Below are 21,708 nucleotides of genomic sequence, written 5' to 3'. Positions count from 1 at the left end.
TGCGAGACGGCAACGACAAATATAAGAAGGGAAATGCGATTATTTTTTATTTATCATTATAACGGAGAAAAAAATAGCCGGATTTCACTTAAATTACACCCGTCGATAACGCCGGCTGTGCCGACCGGTCATCGAAACAGACATGGACCGTATCGAAAGGGACAAACGATCGCTTCCCATTTTTTGGTATTTCTTTATATTATATGTATATTACACACCACGTAGACATTATTACATTAATATTTTCTCGGTTTTCATTTTTATCCGACATTGAATTATCTACCCGTCTGTAAGTATACACCAAATGTACCTTTTTAATGTATATTTATCAATACTTGAAGTATGACATTATAGCGTTATGCTTTCCTAACATCAAAAATACCTACGTGATGTGTTTAACAAATACACATACTGGTTGAGCTTGAATTTCCAAGTAACATAAACATTGTACATACATTATTATATCACGTTCATTAATGAACTTTTTATTACCCGGCGGTCCAAGTGGAAGGTATTAATAATTAACAAGGAACAGGCGTTTTTGGGGGCTCGTTTTACTTCATTAATGTTTTCCCGGCAAACATGTACGCATCGTTAATACATATATTGTGATAATATCATGCAGTAGGTAAGTAGACTTTGTAACATTACACCGTTAGCGAGTTTTTATCCACCATGTGTATATTACACATATATATATATAATCATGTACAGTAATGCAGTGCTGTCAAAACGCTATTGTGTTGCGCGAACAGTAAGTAAGAACTCAAAACGATGATAAATTAGGCGACAAAAATAACCGACGAACTCGGAAGGGATGAACGAACGCGCCCACAAGACTAAGCGCAGGTGTTTGGCCCACTGAAACGAAACAATGGAAAAGTGTTGTAAAAAAAGATTACTTTAAAAATTAGCTAATATTTATAAATAGTCGGATGTTAGTCATCCGACAGTGATGATTTGAAAATAAATATATTAGCAAACAACAAAGAACGAATATTTCCGCGATAATTTATAATACACTATAGCGTCTGTGTATCAGAAAATCCACGTGTAAAAAAAAAATAAAAAATAAAAACAAGGAATATAGTAGTAAGTACAAATAAATACCTAGCAAAGTGAAAATTCGCACAGTAACACTGTTTGAAAAGTGATGTCAATATTTGAACCAAACGTGGGAATTGAGGCAAAAAAAAAATTTTAACACATACTCTTGGGTAATATTTTTTACTAGTTTATTGTTTAGTTATGTCTAAAAAGTGAAGTTAAATATTCATAAAGAACTTTTAGTCCTAAGCAATGTAACGGTACTAAATATTTTGTTTAAATAATTATTATAATACATAGTAGTGAGTAAGATTTTAGAATTTCCTTTACATTCGCTGTTACAATTAGAGCTTTCAAATCGAAATGATAAACTTGGTCATTAAGGTCTATATGACAGCATATGCGCACATTTGGGCGTCTTGAGTCTTAAAGAGTGTTTAGACAATTTATTGCTCGAAGAAGATTACTCCTGACTTTACCGCGCGTTTATGAGAACTACAGACGTCTTATGTATTAAGAAAATAATCCTCTTCCTGTTCAGACAGCGAAACCCTTATTTTACGACCCATAAATTCGATACAAGACCGTTTGGTTCTCTTGATCAAATTTTCTTAAAAAATACTATCAGGTATTACGTATATAATACAACAGACTTCCTGTCTCATCGACTGGAACGCAGTCGAAAAACACCGATAGCTTCAAACGGTGATGATATAAGTGGAATCGACACCACACACATACGCGCGCGAATTCATTACATATTATATTATACATTCAATCTTCACCACCCGGAGAAAGCGCTGTCACAAATTGTATCCCCCCCCCCCATCGCTTGTTTTTGGTCTTCTCCTGGTTTTTATTACTATTTTATTTTTTTTTTTTACTTATGGTCATCTGCGGTTCGGCTACGGGATATTCCCCACGTGGTGCCGTCACAGCCAATGCCAAGTGAGTTTGCCGGGAGAACAGCAGCCGACCGACGTCCGGTTTCCGCCGACCGATCAGTCGTTTCTCACGCACACCTTAACGCGTTTACCGCAAAGAGTATCGATTCGCAGTCGTCCACGTTAGTCCATGTCCGTGCTCGAGTCGAATTGTTTTAAAAAAAAAAAATATTAATTTTAACTCGGACCGTAGGCAAAACAGTGCGACCGTCGTTTTACAGGCAAGAATAAAATAATTGTAAAAAAAAAAAAAAAACAGTGGGAAAACCAGAGAAAATTACAATTTATCAAGTAAGTCCATGAGCTCACATTATATTTTACAAACGCGCGCCTCTTCCAAACGGATTTGCAATGTTGGTCGATCGAATTTTATGACTTTTCTCGCCAGTTTAGCTTAAAAGTGAAATACAGTTTAACAATGTTAAAATTAAAGGCTTATAGCTATACTTTAACGTTAAGTCAAACTGGCGTAGAACGGCCATTGGATTGGGCTATGAAATTTCGAAATAACGCATACAGCATTGAATGATGAAAGCTTTTTGCATAAGCATTTATTAATAAAAAAATGATGGCCTCGATGGTTGCACTGAGCAACCTTCAAGAATAAGTTTAAATGTTCTTGTTTTAATTATTAGAAACCTGAAACTATTTCAGACATAATTTCGACATCACAATGATAGCCATACTGCATGGTTCGGTAAATCGAATTTTCATCAGCGTTAATTAAGATTTCATCTGTGATTCATTTAGAGATCAAAAATCTTAGTTGCTAATGACTACCCAATTATTACTCTTACAATTTTTCTGGAGGAGTGGGGTCAGTTATTAGAAATAAAAATATAATTGTACACTCGTAAAATCCAAAAAGTTAGACTGGTAGATAACACGTTAATAAGTTAAGTCATTATTTGGCATTTATATTTTTACTATTATTAACGTAATTGTATTAAATTGAAAATCATCAATGAACTATTTATTTTTGCTGAAAAGATATTTTGTTTTTCAAATGAAATCTAACACTTGTTAATATCCATTTCGTGTATTATTAATTATTGTCAATAAATCAAAGTCATCTAGTCGTTTAACTTATAACTCATTACTAAATTAATTATGTTTTGCACGACTGAGTAAACTTACAGAAATTAGTAAGCTAATAAATTAATTGTGGTTATTTTAACTTTATGAGATTAATATAAATTAATTGATTAGCTGTTTGCCCTAACTTATATAAGTAGGATGGAAGAGAGAAGGTGAACTTTACGGCTTAGTCCTAGCCTTAATGTAAACTTAAAAGAAACTATATAATTTTGTTTTATTTTTCTATCGATGTCTATTTACTTAATTCAATAATAAAGTTATTTGCCAATTACAAGTACAAACTCATACTTCATAAGTTCGTTGTCAATTAAAAGAGATGAACGACGTGAATACATTTTGCTATTATTTTAAATGTACAATGTACATTGAATACGAATGCAAATAGACTCTAAAAAAGATATAAGTGTCATACATTATATTTTTTTGTTTCCCGTCAAGAGTGGTTGACGTTATTCAAATGAAGACATAACGATATTTTTCCCATGAAAAACGGGCTTGGGAAATGTCATATTATATCATTAGGCCAAAAAAAAAATTTGTACGATTTGCTGAATACCTTCCTCTAGAGAGTTGTGCGACTACGTTACCTTCTTTAAATTCACTTTTGGAAAAAAATAAAAAAAATGTATAAAAACAACGGTTTGGCGTTTGCTCTAATATGTAGTAATGTTTTAACTTAATAATATAATTTAAAAAACAAATAAGCTATCTAAAGATAATGTCGTTTTTATAATTGGGTTGCGACGTCAATGATATAGATTATAGATGTTTCTTTTTCGGTTATACATTTTTTTTAATATAGTTATTTAATTATAGCAGTTAACTGTTTACATATTATGTGACACGTAAAACTATCAATTGGGTTTGCCATTGAAAATACACGACTCCGATAATAATATTATTACGTATATATAATATAATAATTATATTATTATGGTTATGATGGTGTCCCTCTGTACTCACTCCTGTACTCTCCGTCAACTGTACAGACAGTATAGGAGGCGTAGACCGGTTTGAAAACAACGCGTTTATCGAGAGTTAAGTATATATAAGTCAGTAAAAACAATAATAATGATGGCAGTTTAATCGAAATCCCCTTTCTATCAAACCCGTGCCAAAAAATAAACCGTTAAAAGCAATTTGGAGCGTTTTCGATGCGGAAACGTTCACTCGGTTGCAAAAGCGAAGCGTATAATATCATTTTTTGACTTTAACCTGAACGATAATGTTTATAATTTGGGAGTTGCAGCATTAGAGAATACTAATCTGATCTCACCGCAGCCACGATGAACGTAATACAACTATTACTATCGGTTTTAAGTGTTTTACCTAGTCTACTATTCACTCCACGGTCCGTTGTTTTTTTTAAGAAGCTCAAATTATAAAGAGCATAAAAAACTGCATTTGATGTAATTTGGCTTTGGTTTTACCAAAATCATATCGAAGTTCAATTCCGATAATATAATTATCTTATTGAAGTAAAACGATTATAATTAATAGTAATTTTCGCAGAAGCTGTCTGGAAATCGAATTTTGCATGACATTTTTAGTTTAATCACCAGCGTCCAATTTGCAAAATCCATTAAAATCAAAATGAGTTTTTACGCTAAAGGGCGAATAAAATCATTGACAGACGGCTCGTCGCCATGTTATGCGCTTAATGGAAATGTAATCGTGTTAAGTCCAAAGTCTGCCGCAGCCGGTTACCGTTTAAATAAGCGACGCGACAGATTCAGTCATCACCGATAGAGGGATATAAAATAAAATATAATAAATATTGTATGTCTTACTCGTATTTGAAAAAGTAAACATTCGCGATGAAAACGTAATGGGACTCGACAACTAGTAATCGAACTAAACCCATCGTAAAAATATGTTTATACAAAAAAAAAACTGTATTTTTATACAACTAGATATTATGCATTTTAGTTTTTCAGAAATTCACTCACTCCCAAACATACAAGCACTCCGACACATAAACCCAATATTGTTGTGATGTCCAAAACCAATATTTTATATTTCCTGGTTCGCCCCCCGCGATATCATTGTAGTTTTTCCAAACAAACAAATATTTGTATTTCTTACATAATATATATTATATATAAAACACACATGTACATATATGTGTGTGTATGTTTATAAATTAAAAACGTTCAGCAGACCAAATAATATAACAGGATAACTCCACGGTGAACTGTAACTCGGGTCACTGTAAATATCAATGTTTTCCCAGTAAACCTGACCGAACTTATAATGCTATAATAAATGGGCAATAGAAATCCGAATGCCAGATAAGTTTTGACAAATTAAAACCGCTATTGGTTTTTAAAAGTGACAACTTCAAACGAAAATCTGTTTAATTTTATATGTGAAACAACAAAATAATATTGCGTTAATATTTTATAATTAATTATTATATTAATGTTTTTAATAGTTAAAAATAATTACTATGCATAACGATTTGCGCACCTAGAAGATCCGGTAAAATTATTTATACATTTTTCATACTTGTACATAACGGATTTCAATATTTTTTATAAACCGGTATAAATATAAATTGAAATACATTAAAAACGTGTACAGCCGTTAAAGACATGTAATAATGCATTCAATCATTAAACTGATTGCTGTTATTGCTCATTTGAATGATACTAATGTTAAGTATGAATATTATGGCGAAGCTAACAGTAGTATTACGGTACGTTTTTTTTTATTGGAAATTGAGTTTTCCATTTGTACCCGACTGTAAATAATGGGGTAGGTAAGTAAAATTTATTATCAATCCGCGTTGACCGTCAACACGTTTTTCATGTTGTTAACCTGATTATAAAACTCATACGATAAAGCGGGATTTTCAAGTTTTACAAAAAAGGGCTACAATTAGTATATTTTATGTTTGAGTATTAAAACACATGCTAGGTTATTATAAAATCTCCAGCTAACGAGATTATCAGGTTTACATTTTCACAGAGAAACCCCTCCGCTCCAGGACACGGCCAAAATATGTTCCAGTCGTTTTTTTTACCGTATTATATGACCCCATAACCTGTTTTATAAAAAACTGATTTCATAAAAAAAAGATGTCATGTTTATCTGTAATTTGTGGAATTTTTTGAAAACAATTATAGGTAAATTTCCGTAGTATAATATTTATTTCATTTTTCAAAAATGAATATGTATTTCAAACAAAGTTTAAGCATACTTTCTAAGTATATTACATAAATTAAGAAAACATCAAAGACATCATTATTTTTATAATAATTTCCAACCAACCTTAATTAAACGTCGAGGAAAGAGGGCCGGACTTCCGGTTGCATTACTTCACAGCTCGTTCGGTGGAATAATATCAAGTCATAATAAAATCTAATCTATAGTGTCTTTGAGCTGAATCTAACGTGCGTCATGTAAACTAAAGTATACGGGTGTACGTAAAAACATATAAAATGATGTATAAATTCAAATTATTCTAACGCCGCTTCTTGAGCGGATACAATGCTTTTTCCGAGCCATTAAGTATTTATACTCGGACAAATAACACACACAACTCGTATATTGTACATGCGTTCTATCTAGTGCGGACATGTTAATTCGATTTCGATTTTTGTATACAAGCGCCAGTAGAAGTGCAGCGTGCGCCGGAGGCTGTGAAGGCGACTAACAATTCGTGTCTGCGATACTTAACACACCACGTGTGTGAGCGCGCGCCTCGTTGTTGTCAAACACATTAGTGTAATAACAGTAATAAATAATAATAATAATATTGTATTGGCAAATCCATTAGAATTACAACTGGTGCGCGACACAATGATAGTAGTCATAATAATAATAATAGTAATATAATCCCAATGTCTATTCGAATCACGTACTTAATCGAAATGTGTTAATTCCGACTTGACCGGGGCCACGGGCCGTCGATTGTTCTTATCAAAAATCATTTTCGTTCTTTAGTAATAATAATATAATATTACAGAGCGCATTGTATTAACGGTGACAAACAATTGGTGACCATCGGCCGAAAATCATATATCATTATCATTATTATAATTGTCGCAACCGCGTGAAAAATTACATTATATTGTTATCATTATACTCTAACTTGTCAATTAAGATTTGTCCTTATGTTTTGACGGTTTACCGCGTGAGGTGACGCAGCACGGCCACCACATTAGATTTCCACTCGACCCGAGAGGCGAGAAAAAATATATTTTTCATCACACGCCAACGAAGAAAATATATTTTACAATTATTTAAACATAACATTACATTCAGCAAAATCGAAAAAACAGTCAGACGAAAAAAAAATTCTATAAACCAACTGAGATAATTTTAAAAGTAAGGGCTAGATGAAAGACAAAAGAAATATTTATAAATCTCGGAAAATCGGAGAGAGTTTGACCAAACCGAAAACGAGGAAAAGAAGAAATGTTTAATATGAAAAGAGTAATGGTGTTAATATCTTAACACAATATTGATAATTTATTAAGACTTCGACAAGATAAATAAAACAATGACGATAAAATGAAAATCAATCTGACATTTTATTAAGTCTGTTTACTTTTTATTTTTTAATTGGCTATAAATTATAATACAACATTTGGTTGTATACTGTCGAGTATCAGTTAACGGTGACATACAATTTGTGCGAAATTGCTTTCTATCTTTACTTATGTTTTAATAAACAGTTAGTTTTTTTAATTACATGAATCTTTATTAAGACATATAAATTAATTTAAAAACTTAATTTCAAATCATACAGTGGTTAGTATATACTATATATTAAAATACAAGTGATTTTAAACATCATTTAAACTGTCACCATTCGTCCATTATGTTCTAATGAATCATTCAACAATTTGATTGTAATGAATATAAGACAATTCTTACTATTAAAGAACGATTTTAATCTTAAATTTCTGTTTTTGATTGAGATCATTTAAATACACAAAACTTAAAATGCAGCAAAAAAATTACAAATTTTAATAATTTTTCTGGCGGCAAAGACAGTATTAAAAAGTTGGATTTTACCTTCAATAAAAATATTTTTGTTATTTTCCGTTACTTGAGGTATATATTATATACAGTCTATTTTATGTATAAAGTTAAAAAGTATAAACTATAATAAAAATAAACAATACAATTTTTTTTTCCTAGTTTGTCGATCAAATTCATTTGAATTCTATTAAATTATATATATTACGTCCAGAATCGTTTTCTACTAATCTCTCTCTCTCTCTCTCTCTCTTGGCTTGTTTATTTTATTATCAATTTTCTCTCTTTTGTCTTATTCTCTCACATTTGTACTGCTATAGGAATGCTCCAAAACTATTACACATAGTATGTGTTCAGTACTAATTCTAGCAAACTTAATTACTTCACGAACATCCATCTTACACCTCGTGTCGGCCACTCCCGTTACCTTCTCATCCCCCTTCTTGTGACCAGCATCTACACATATCCATGCATCATCGCTGGCTTGGCCACAGTTTATGCGGCGAGTAGGAAATGTTGGTTTATGTAATTCATGTACAGAGAACGCAATTGAAATCAAACGGTTTTTGTTTATATATTGTTAATTTCGGTGCGATTGAACATCGCATTATGTCGAATGCGTTTAATGTACGATCGTAAACGTTTTTGAAATCAACGGTAGTATTTCGTTAAAAAAAAAAAAACAGTCAAATGAACCGCGAAAAGCCTATATAGATACATTACCTATATACCTATGGTATTGCATTTTTCATATACGTGTGACAGATCTTGTGTTTTTTCATTTAAAAAACAGGAGCTGTTTGCGTAACGCCATCGTTGTTGATGAAACGCGGTAGGCCTTATGTATTGTTTGTCGACACTACCGGATAGATAGGTACACTGTAATTGCGTTTGACCGTATTGACACAAACGAACATTGTGCTAATTGAAAACGGAATTAAAAAAAAAAAAAAGTAATTTATTAACAATAATGACAGACTAAAAGCGGAATGCGGCCCGAAGGTGATGATACACATATATATATATACATGTGTATTATGACTTAGCCGTGGGGAATATTTCAAAGCGTTAACGATGTCGTCAAGAAAAAATAAAAGAGTCCGTGCCATAACCTCCAACGAAATGACATCACACAATAGAATAATAAGATGGTTGAAAAAAAAAAGATTACACTATTTACATTGTGTCGCGAAACACTAAACTTAACACATTTATTCACATGGTCACGGTGGCGATTGTGAAACGACTATTTAACGTATTTTCACTACAAAACAATGTATAAGCTAAAAATATTTTAAAACAAAAAACACAAGAGCACTTAAACTTGAGCATTATTTAAAACAGTTCAGTCGGCATAACAAAATATTTATATTTTATTGTAAAAAGGAATAATAACTTTATGTTTATACTTGACAAATATGTAACATAATACTACTCCGTTTTCACGTGAATGTAATTTTTACTGGGTATTATTTGTAATAAATAAAAACTTTGATGCCTAATAAAACCCTTAGTTTCGACGCGCAGCTGAAAAGTTTTTATTTGATTTTCTTGTTAAAGATTTTCGTAACACAAAAACTCATAAATTTGACAAAAAAATGTAAGTGTTATTCCGAGTAAATCGTTCCACTGATAATGATAGTTATTATTATGATTTTCTTACTCGGCCGATCTTGTGATAACTATCTCTTTCCACACCGGAGGAAGAACAATCATTATAAAGATGCCAAGTGTACTTGTAATTGTCAGATGATTGTTGTTTTTTTTTTTTTTTAAAAGGGGAAAATATGTGCAACTGTCTAATTTACAAGAACAGCTAGTGTATACCTGTATTAAGACAATACATAAGTAGTTGATGCGTTTGCCGAGAGCACGCGATCAATTACACCATATTACGCAGTATGTCCGAAAAAAAGAAAACAATAGATAAAGCCGCGCGTAGAAGTAATAATTATTGACATTGTGCAGAAAATAACAAAACAATGATTGAGACCGTGTTTTATATCTGGAAAAAAACGACCAAAGACAGGCGGAACCAAAGGCTAAAGGGACCAAACAGTGGCAAAAGTATAGCTCTTAATTTTATTAACTGGACAGTATGTTGTTTTAACAAAAAAATTAAAGAGTGCAAGTTCACATTCGATTTCGTACCTTAAAATGTATGGGAGAGCTTTGAGAAAACCAAACAAATGGTTAACACTAATAAACTTTTTTGTACAAAAAAAGATAAAAAAAACACATTGTATTATAAGGGAGTTTTTGTGTAACGTTATCGTCCGTCGTTAGCCTCCGCTAACCGATACTGTACATAGTTTAGATTATTTTTAGAGATAATTAGTGTCTTACGTTTTTTTGGATCACTTGGTTTACATTAATCATTTTCATGTCTAAATTACTCAATAATTAATACGCTAATGAGATTATTGGCAATACTTATTCGCATTTTATACTGATTAACATTTCCAAATTACACTACCCTCCTTTTTCTAATTCGCCTTTTATCTCATACGGCCCTATCCTCATCCACAAATCATGATCGAATTTCTTTCATATCACACATTTGACATCATTACACCACATTGGTTTTATCTTTAACATCCACCCACTACTTCGATCTGTCTTTATTTTCCATCCCTCTACGCGAATTTATTATTTAACACATTATAAAATATTTCTCTCGTTCGGATTTCTAAACATACATTTTAGATACTTTATATCATCATTGTGTCCGTCTGTCTATCCGTCCTATCAATACTTTACAGTCGTTAACAATATTTTCCGTTTTATTTATTTGCTACTAGGACATTTTAGTTTATTGTTTTTGATACGCTTAGACACTGGGAATTAAGCAGGCTAGCTAAGTAGGCTTTCTAACTGGTTTTATTGCCTCTAAATTATACAACTATACTGTCTGTGTTCAGCCGTTATATATTGTCACTTGCAGTCTACATCTGTCCGCATCGATCCCATTTAACTTTTATTTAGAGGACCCATTGGTCCACCACGCGATCACATAATTATTATACTCATTATTGGTTAACGGGCTCGTCGCGCATAATAACGGGAGGACATTATTGGGAAGTGACCCGTAAAATCATTATATTTAGTTGCTGTAAGATTAATGTTACACCTGCGACGCGCTAATTGACTTCGAGGCGGGCTCGACGTATAACCGCCTCGGGAAACCACATCATTTTTTATTTATAATAACAATTATACAGAAATCATGCTGTTAACGAGACCGCCGAACGTTAATTGCCATACAAATCAAACGGGCTTCGACGACCGCCATTGCGGGATATCGTACGACCTCGAGGAAAAATATAACCTATTTTCAAAACAGTTTGACGAAATGCCAAGCAAGGACATGTGGTCTGGCGTTGGGTCTAAATTTCCGAATTTTTGAGTTGGCACTAGCGCCTCACACATCGTTCATTTTGTCTGAATAAGCAAATACACTAAACAACGTAGCAGTTTAGCTTTACCCTCAAAGAACGGAAAGCCCAATCAGTCTTGCGTATGTCATACAACATCTTGAATACCATTTTTTTTTTTTGGTTCAGACTTGCCTCCCGGACTGTCATTGTGCGTGAACAAATTAATCTGCTTCCTCTTCATCTCAATCGTCTGTTTGGTTTTTGTGCAGCCGGCCGGATAATTTAACATTGATCATCTCTCATCCAACTGGGTTCAGTAAAGAAATAAAGCGTCCAATTTTCGATAAATTAAAGCGTATGACAAAATCTTAAATGTAGACACGGCTTAGCGGAGACTAAAAAAGCTTAAGATACCGCACTACTAGTAAATTGTTATATTCGTATTTTATAAATTTGCAAACACGTGTGACAGTGAAAGTTAGAACAATTTTTTAAATCTAGTTTTGAGTAAAAAAAACATTTTTGGTTTCATAATAGTCACAAATTACTAACATTTTCAGCTAAATTAAGAATAAAAAAAATATTCAAAAGGAAATTAAATCGTAGACTATATATAATTGTAATTTACGAGTACAAAGTGTATTATGTGTAAACATAAATATTTTTCTATAACCTGAATTAAAAATTCAGTTGTATACATCTACTATAGCCAAAGTACAAATACTGAAGAATTTTTTTCCGGAATTATTGTATACTTTTGCGACCTCTAAAAACAAAACTACTCTTGTCTTTTAATATGCACACGTCAGAACGAATGTTGTGAACAAATGTTGTGACCCAATAGCAGTCCTTCATAGACTGATTTTCGACAATGATACCCAACGTGTGTTGAGCAATTTAAAAGCAAATGGCCTTCGAGGAAAATAACAGACATACAAACGGACGGCAGGTAATATTAAGTGGGCGTTGTTTTTTTGCCGACTGGTGCGAAAATAATAATATATTTTCCAAAATGTCAAGTGTACTTAAAGAAATGGCGCACCCGCCCACCCCTCCTGGATAGTGCAATACGGGTAGTATATATTATTATATGTTCTACTTATATTTCATGAGATCTTCTTGGCGAGGGTACTTTATTATTAGTTTCTTACACTGTCAACATATTATTCCGTACTACGGTATTACGGTTTCTACAGGAAACACTACCTACAACATCCGAATGACCCGAGTATACTTTATTGATAGTTGTTCATTGTTTTCAAGAATCGGACAATACCCAAAATCGTCTTGAACGACATTTGTTTTGTTAACCTTGGATGACATTTTTCTTGGTCTCTTAATAAAAAAAACTAATTTAACAACTATTGTAACATGCAAGTCTCCAAAAGATCTGTTGACTCTTATAACAGTTGATTTTCATTAAATACTAACAGAGAACTTGATGTGATTAGTGAAATGATTTGAGAAATTCTAGACATCCAAGAAAACTAATTGCAAGTGTTCGTGTAACCGTAACCTATTTAAATTTTAATTACTTAAATAAAAAGGGAAGATTGTTAAAATTTATCAATAGTTAAACTAATAAAATTCCAAAATATTATGAAATCGACAAACTTGAATCAGAACGACTAGAATGAACATTGATGTTAAATGGATCTTGCGGAATTTTTCATTCCGGATAATGACAGTTTGAATTCGATTTACATTTTGTTGTCATAAAGTCGTTGGAAAATACGGTTTGTTTTAAATTCGTACGGGAAACATTTGCCGACTAAAACAAACGGCGAATAGATTATTTGATTAAATCCGGTATTAACTCGGCTAAAAGCTTTGAACGGCGTTTGACTTTGACGTTTAATGAACACGGTTGGAAAAAAAATATCAACTCACTCGAGGGTGTTTCGATATCACAAACTTTTCATCTTTCCACCAAAACAACCGCGTTTATATTATATCCAGCTCGCCGACGACTGGAAACTTTTGACCCGAGAGTGCCGGTATGGTTTGTAATTTTATTTGAAACATATTTTTTTAAACGAACAATTCGACTTGATTAAATACGATATAAGAATATATATATCCTTATATTATATTAACGTGCGGAGGTCCAACGCGCGCGTCTGCTGTAGAATTGCCTATAGAAAGCGCCGTTTTAACGTTTGTGTTGTTTTGTCTGTTTCTACAGCCATTATGGGTGCGTTCGCTTGGTTACTGATGCCTCTGATATCCGGTGCAATGGTCGCTACCGCCGAACAACAATGGAAGTCCAATTTCAGGTACAAGCCTTACACGTGGGGCGAAAGTATGTACCCGATCAAGTATTCGACAGCTTACAAGGCGGCGTCTGGGTTCCCGGCGACCAACAATAACGAGAGGTTTTCTGCGCCCAAGTCGGACGGTTGCGATCTGCACAAAATCGTCTTCACCCAAGATTCACGCTCGCCTCAGGTAACTTGCCGACCACTGATTAGGACACTAGGTTCGGTCATAAGCCGTAATAAGATGTTAATTTCAATGGGATTGTTAACGCCGTAGACAGATCCTGAACTGAAATGAATATACTTCGAATACAAAATCGAGCACTACAGAAAGCCTATATTAAAAAAAAAATTGCACGTGGTTTTTTATTGTTGTTTACTTATTTTCCACGATACAAGAACTTTTTAAACCTTGTCGTGTGTGTATTTTCTTCTGATTTTATCGTTAATGTCTCACGCACGACTTTCTTTTCACTTTTCTTCACGCTATAAGCTCAAACAGTGTAAATGTATTCTCTTTCAATTTACCTTGGCTAAAAGTTTTTTACTCGTATTTCTAGAACCATAATGTTATCTTTCTTGGTATAAAATAAAACTAGACTTATGATGCTGCTATCTCATTATTTACTCTCTTTTTTCAAATTTACATAGAATGACAAATAATTTGCTTTCTCCTTTATACTACCGTTGCCTTTAAACCACGGATACGTTCTTACCCGAGCCTCTATATTTACCGTCTACTGAAAAACTGCGAAAGAAAATCGTTAACCAAACATGCCTCAATCCCATTTTCAATTCAAATTGAATCGGTTATTCCCTTGATCTCATTTCCATATTATTTATTTAAAATCCTATCTTCTAAACTCCATCATATCGGTTGTTTTTCAAAATACTTTATCCTAATCGTTACTTTTAAGAATTCTAATAAATAATGGGTTTATACGTTGATTATGCAAACAACTAATTAATGTCCTCTTCTAGTTAAGTTTATGAGCAAGATTCAAATAATATATATAAATTATGTAAAACAAAAACTAATGTATTGTGATTTTTTTCTATCCTCAGTACGTCCTGTACAAGTCGAAAATCCCGGACATCAAGGAGTTCACGCTCTGCCACTGGCACAACATCTTCAACTATACTCACGACCATCCGATATTTTCATACTCGCGTAAGTACACTTGTAATATTTAGATTTATTTTTAGAAATTATAATTACTGCATTTGATAGTAAAACAGTTAAATCGGGTCAAGCTTTGTGGCAACATTATACGCCATGTTATTATTAATGCGACCCCGCAATTCCATCGTTATTATCTCGTTTACCTCAAAAACTAATAATTGCATTGTTAAAATAAAAGCACAGTCGTTTGGTCGTAAAATCGTTCCACCGTTACATCATAGCACAGTCGTCAGGCCAGACCAGTTATATGATTTTTTTACAATGATTTTGGTAGGTATTTCATTCGTTAATCAACGCCGGTTGAGTATTATATACGGCGTAATGTATTGTTAGCTATTGACAGATGTTCTGTTTAGATGATTTTTGTTATTAACCGCTAACGCACCGAAATGGCCTGCTGGTGGCAGTTATACTTTAAACGCCTTAAGTTCCGGGGCTACAGAGTAAAATGAAAGTTTAACGAGCCCCAAGCCAAACGGTATACGACTAACACACGCGAACATCGCGTTAGCAGCATCGATGTACCGCGTGTCTTGTCGTTATTACATAATCATTAATGTATCCTGGGATAAATCAACCGTGTTTTTCATGAACTCAGATTCGCAGCAGTTACTTAAATTGGATGTTTTTTCGTTTTTTCCAAACAATTTGTTTTGGCTCGTTACCCGACAAAATGTATTTGCAACAACCAAAATGTACATCTATGCCTACTAATAATAATAATTATATGCAATTTACAATTCGTTCGCAATTGCAGTGCCCGGAAGACACAGAGTCATCTATTCGTGGATAGAAAATTCGCCGGAGAAGACTTATTACAACTTGGCCATTAACGGCCACACGATTTACAGAATGAACTATCCGGAAAAACTATTCAAATGGTATCACGTTTGCCAGTCGTGGAACGGTCACACCGGCGAATGGCAACTCTGGGTCAACACTGAGAGGGTGGGCAGAGGATTCTACAATCTGGTAAGTTACATCGATTGGCTTTTGTTTTGTTTTATTTTTAGCACTTTACGGCGCTAAAGGAGCCGCATCTATTATAAAAGAACAATGGCGAAAAGCCGGAACATTTTTTTTTCTTTTTGCCTTCATTGGAATTTATACGACTGCCTTATATTGACCTTTCCCGGCCAAGTAAACAACAAGTCGGCATAAAAACTAATAGAACTCAAAGGACGCGTTTCATGTTTTTTCTTGAGCTACCTACGCCATTCGCAGTGTGATTGTGGAAATATTTTCCAAATAATGGCAGGTTCTTGAATATTTCAAAGACCAGCGTTTGCAAAGACCCTTTTTTCCCATGATAATATTGACACTCTTTCAATAAATAAGTCTACCTGATCAAAATGTGAATGATTATTTAAAAAGTTTTTTCTTTGTTAAGAAAAGTTCAGGCAACTATACAATAAAATAATAAATACTTAATTATATTTAAATTTATTAGCGCGGAGACAAACACAATAATTAAGCTGGCTGTTGCAATAGTTATTTATAGGAACTTTTCGTATGAATTATCAAACTCATCATCGCTCGTCCGTCTATAGTAATTGATCTAAGACTAATCATTTTAACCACAGAAAGCAAATTACGACAGGAGAATATAGTAGAAAAATATACGAAACACCAGTGTTTTAATATTTATTTATAACAAATGGAAAACTTCAAAAATGTTTTGCTCCCCGTGACGTTTTTAATACCCACGATGAAAATAAATGCCTTTCCCTTCGGGAACAATCAGTACGACGTAGAGAGATGCAAGAGAATGGTCGGAAGACTTAATCGTTTGGTCTTGTATTGATTCGTAAAAACAGCGTGAATTGAAAAAAACAAAATGACAAATATCCTTAATGTGATAATGTCGAATAAACGAGACACGTGTATCCAATGGTTATTAAGATGTCATTTTTTTAAGTTTTCTCAAAAGCAATAATCAATGTAAGTAAAACAGGCGTTGAACATTTTAATGTGTAGTGGGATAATTAATCTGATTACTCAAGTATTAACTCAGTCGATTTTCTGCTATTTATATTTTTAAATATTCACTATATATTTTTGCAATTAACATAAATAATGAGTATTGGAATGAAAAACAAACCGGTATCTTAAAATACACGTTTGAAATTGAGTTATTTTCATTTTGCTAGAATTAATTAACTCGCAAATGAACGCGTGAATCTGTTCAATGGTTTTTCTTAGTTAGGTAACGTTCATTTTGTTTCTAATATCTTTTTCGATTTTCGCTAGCTGGTATTATTCTAAATCCTAATGTCGATATACTAACCATTAATTTATTACAATATGCCATATTACAAACTAACCTTGGTTGTAAATCGTCTGGAAAGGCTCTGTGTACCGTAAATACGCGGTTCTCGTTTAGAATATGTTATTCAGATACTACTGTCATATTATTATTATTATCATCTACTATCATTATTATGATGGTACCTACTCACGTGGCTTACACTATATTATGGAAGTGTATATTTCAGTCACGTCCGATATATAATCACAGGCAATGAATCTTGGCGGCGAACTCGTTTAACTGCGACTTCCTATTTTTCATAAATAAACATATAATGCACTCGGACATACTGGTTAAACAACTAATGCGTATGAATAGGCACAGCAAGATAAACGTGAAAACGGCATTTTCTCTCGCTGGTCTCGAGTGTGTTTTTTTAGTCGTCCAGACGAGTAAAAGTTGTTTGTATCGTCCGTTTTATTATTTTGAAATGTTTTCTTTTATTTTGTTAAGTATAATTAATTGATCCCATATAGTCCAAACTATTCCTGGCTAAATTTCACAATTTTTTTTTTTTAAAAACAGAAGTCCTATACAATCAAACGGAATACAGAATATTCCAAAGGGGAGGAGGGGAACATATTATATACCGGAGATGGTTGAAGTGGTTTTACTGATACAAAACGTTTGTTTGAACATTGGCAGTTACTTGTGTGAACATGATAAACGGCCCAGCACGTTTTGCACTTATTTAATATGTGTATATAAAATCCACACGATTTTTAAAATATTGCAAAGTGACGTCAGAACAAAACGCGTTTTGTAGTATGTTGGAATTATATATTTTTAGTCAGTTAAAATACCAGAAGCCAGAAACTGACCAAGGCTGTTAAGAATGTCGAATAGATAGAATATTAGAAACTACAATTATTACGGACTTTGTGGTTTTGAGTTTTGCTCGCTATTATTTTGTTTTTAAGGTTTAATATAACTATTAAACCATTTAATGCGACTCGACTACGTCCTATGTAAGTCGTTAACGAGCGCAGCCATGAATTATAAGAGGCACCTAGAACACAAGGGGTATAACTTATAAGTGACATTTATGCAAAATCTGAGTTAAGCCCACAGCCAAACTACAAACTGTCCATTTTATTTGGTGGTAAAGATATATATATATAAGTGAATCATGCATCATTTTCTGCGATCCCGTAGCAAATCACCTAACCCCCAAACGAAAACGCCATACATGTAAACTTTGAGCTTGATTTTCTCGAAGTCAATAAAATGTCACTTATACCCCTGGTGTTCTAGGCGCCTCAAAACCGTGTAATGTTTGCACAATTAAACAGTATTTTAAGCGGTAAATATAATATTGACGGAGCGACGATAAAATTCGAACAGCATTAACAAACAAACACTAACTTGGCGTGATTTCCGAGAAAGTTTAAAAACCCGAATCAGCTTTTCCGTAAATACAATAATAACATTACCATCATTCTCGTCGTGACCTGTCGCCAGCCTGAAAACTCAATTAACCGTTAAAAGTTTAACCAAAATTAGAAAAAACGACAGCTGCAGGTGAGACACACCGAAAATAAATTACTCTCGGAAAAATCTATCTTTACAAACAAATTTAACGCAATGTATCTACAAAACGCGTTATCAACATTTCTTTAATTGAAAAAAAAAAATTTCAAAAAATAATCTGAGAAATATTATGTGATTGTTGATTGAAAAAACAACAGGCTGGGTGCTACATTGCTAATGTTATATCGTATGATCGACCAACAAAATAACAATTTTTTATTTTTGAATATTGCTTTTTTTGTTGTTTTACTAATTTGTTGATTTAATGATACATTTGTCATTTACTATACGTAATTAAAAGGCCGCTGTTGTTTTCCGCCAAAATGGCCTTAACCCGTTATATACCATGTTCGTTTCCCGTAAAGATATAATATTTTGATTTCTGCCAAACTAAATTAAAATTTTGTTTAAGAACTCCAAAATTTGTTTAGTGCTCGAAACTTTATTTTTTTAGTTATTAACAATAGTAAATAATAATTATTTTTAACGTGAAATCTGCGTTGTAGGGTGATACGATAATGCAGCGGTATACCTTATATAACCCGAGGCTGGACAAAAAACTAATTTTTCTAAATGTTAACAGCTAAAATTGTAATAATAGATCAGTTAATTTAACAAATAAATATTCAATTAACCAAAGCTAATATTTGATTAATTCTTAATTTTTTAGTTTTAAATAAACTGCGCCGTATTTTGAAGAGTATCAGTAATCTGGTATACTGGTGAAATATTTTTATCACAGAAAAGCCCTATAGTTATTAATTATTATAATGGACGATGCATTTATTTTCGCAGATGGTCGGCAAACTCATCAAGGGCGGCGGAGTGGCCATTAGCGGCCGGGAATACCTGGACCACGCGTTCGCCGTGGGCAAGATGGCGTATTCGGGAGAGCTGACTCTGATGACCATGTACAAGGCGGCGCTGACCGCCGGCAAGGCGTACAACGACCATAAGCACCATCACGCGCACAACTTCCACCACGGTTACGACCCGGCCATCGACGAGGCCGACGACAACGAGGACGACGAAGCGTCGGCGTTGACGCCCGAACCTACTCTACCGCCACACTTGGCGCACGGCGGCGGATTCGTCAACGGTCAGCGGGACCACAATTTGCCCATTCCCCACCTGTCGGCCCGGGACCCGCCCAAGGGACAACAGCAGCAGCAGCAGCAGGACCAACAGTTCAACCTGTTCGACGGCGGCCTTTACGACTTTTATTCGCCGCTGAAGGCGGACAGTTCGGGATTCGACGAGACGTTCCGAGTGAACCTGCTGGACAGACAGGACGGCCGGCGCAAGCGGAACGCCACCGAACCGTCCGCCGTCCGAATGGGCGCACATGACAACAACGGGTCCGAACGGGACAAGAGATGGGTGCCGTCCGTGGGCGGATACCGCAACAGCAGGAACGGGGGCTTCTACCGACCGCCGCTACAGCACCGGTCACCAATTCCGTCGAAACGCGAACCCGCCGAGTGGGAAGTGTCCAAAGTGGCCGAAGTGTGTGCGGCTTGCATGGCTGATCCGTTCGGCGAGGCCAGCATACTGTCGTGGCAGGACACAAAAAAACAGTTTTACAACGGAGCGCTTTTCATGCCGGCATTGCCCAAATGCTATTCGTTTTAACGCGCATTCGAGAAAAAACAAGACCCTTCTGCTCGCCGCCCGCGATTGCGTTGTCTCCCGCGGCAGTGTACATTGTAAATAACATGTAAGAATAAGTTCGAATCGAGCAATTATTTTCAAACGAAAGTCTTTCGTGTAGACTGGAATAATAGATTTTTTTAAATTATTATTTACCGAAAGGCGATTCGCGTGGCCATAATATAATATGTACTCGGTATAACATAATAACTATTATTATTATTTTATTTTATTTTATTAATAACTTAAGGAGAGCGACTAAAAAGCTACGCGGTCGTTCGTTATGTTGCCTATCCGATTAGCCGTCAGCACCAAACCGATAACGAATTCAACGCTGTACTAAATATTATCCCCAGTCGGCTGAACCGATTTCAATGTAAATGCCGAAAGCAGTCCAGTACTTAGTATAGCCAGATGAAAGCCTAGTTATAAGATATTTTTTCAGCCTTCTCTCTACCCTTGGTTGTAATCCCGTTTCGGATAAATACATGTTGTTATAAAATTTTCAGTAGGCACACCATTTCAAGGTCAGGTAAATAGATAAATAAACAATTTGAAACTACAAAAGCCTATCCGTGTCTCGACGACGTTTAACAAGATTGGTTCAAACTGTTTTTGTTGTTTTTACCGTTAGCATCATTATGTATGCGTTGGCTTCTATACATTAACAGCGGATCGCAATTTAAACTTGTATTGTTTGTATTAAACCCTTCGGCGTGCCCTTTTAACCCTTGTGTTTTGCACAAATTAACAAGGCAACCCGAAGATTGTTATTGTTTCGACTTTTAGCCGCGTGTATAATATATAAAGACATTTGCTAAATAATATACATAACTGTACATATTATATTAAGTTTCACTCAAATGTATTAATAAATTAATAAGTGGTAAACCAAAACATAAACCCTTAGGTCATAATATAAACGATTTTGTTTAATAATAGATTATAGTATAACTGTGATATCGTTACCGTGTATATACTATTATTATCATTATTATTATTATTATTATTATTATTATTATTATTATTATTATTATTATTAGTAGTAGTAGTATTTTTATTTGTATTATTATTATTATTAGTAGTAGTATTTTTATTTTTATCATTACTATTATTAATAATATTATTATTATGTTATTTGTACAAATTAAAATACTTTTCTACACTTATGAGTTTTTTATGTTCGATTAATTTCCTAAAATGTATTCTAAATAAACATTAAAATTTTTTTTAACGTAAAAAATACCATTAAACAGTTTTTTTTTAGTAAATCTAAAAAGTAATTATTAGATGTGCTAGAAAAATTTTGAAATCAGGTTTAACG

At 33.8% G+C, this 21,708-nt stretch overlaps 2 protein-coding genes across 2 annotated transcripts in view; one reads left to right on the top strand and one right to left on the bottom strand.

Annotated features, from left to right (window-relative positions):
* The window catches only part of LOC126839065 (coiled-coil domain-containing protein AGAP005037), a 154,832-nt gene that overhangs the window by 55,965 nt on the left and 77,159 nt on the right, over positions 1 to 21,708 (bottom strand).
* On the top strand, positions 1,997 to 21,373 carry LOC126839066 (uncharacterized). The gene is made up of 5 exons (XM_050574011.1): positions 1,997 to 2,282; positions 13,641 to 13,903; positions 14,779 to 14,884; positions 15,654 to 15,868; positions 19,530 to 21,373. Exons 2-5 carry the CDS (start codon positions 13,646 to 13,648, stop codon positions 20,364 to 20,366), a joined length of 1,416 nt encoding a protein of 471 aa, XP_050429968.1. The 5' UTR covers positions 1,997 to 2,282; positions 13,641 to 13,645; the 3' UTR covers positions 20,367 to 21,373.

This window comes from Adelges cooleyi, unplaced genomic scaffold (assembly GCF_023614345.1).
Source record: "Adelges cooleyi isolate 19-005CV unplaced genomic scaffold, UGA_ACOO_1.1 ACOO_flye_CR_arks_rails_tigmint_CR_PRNA_30, whole genome shotgun sequence".
NCBI lineage: Eukaryota > Metazoa > Arthropoda > Insecta > Hemiptera > Adelgidae > Adelges > Adelges cooleyi.
Note: the sequence above shows the minus strand (reverse complement) of the source record. Positions and strands in the feature narration are given on the sequence as shown.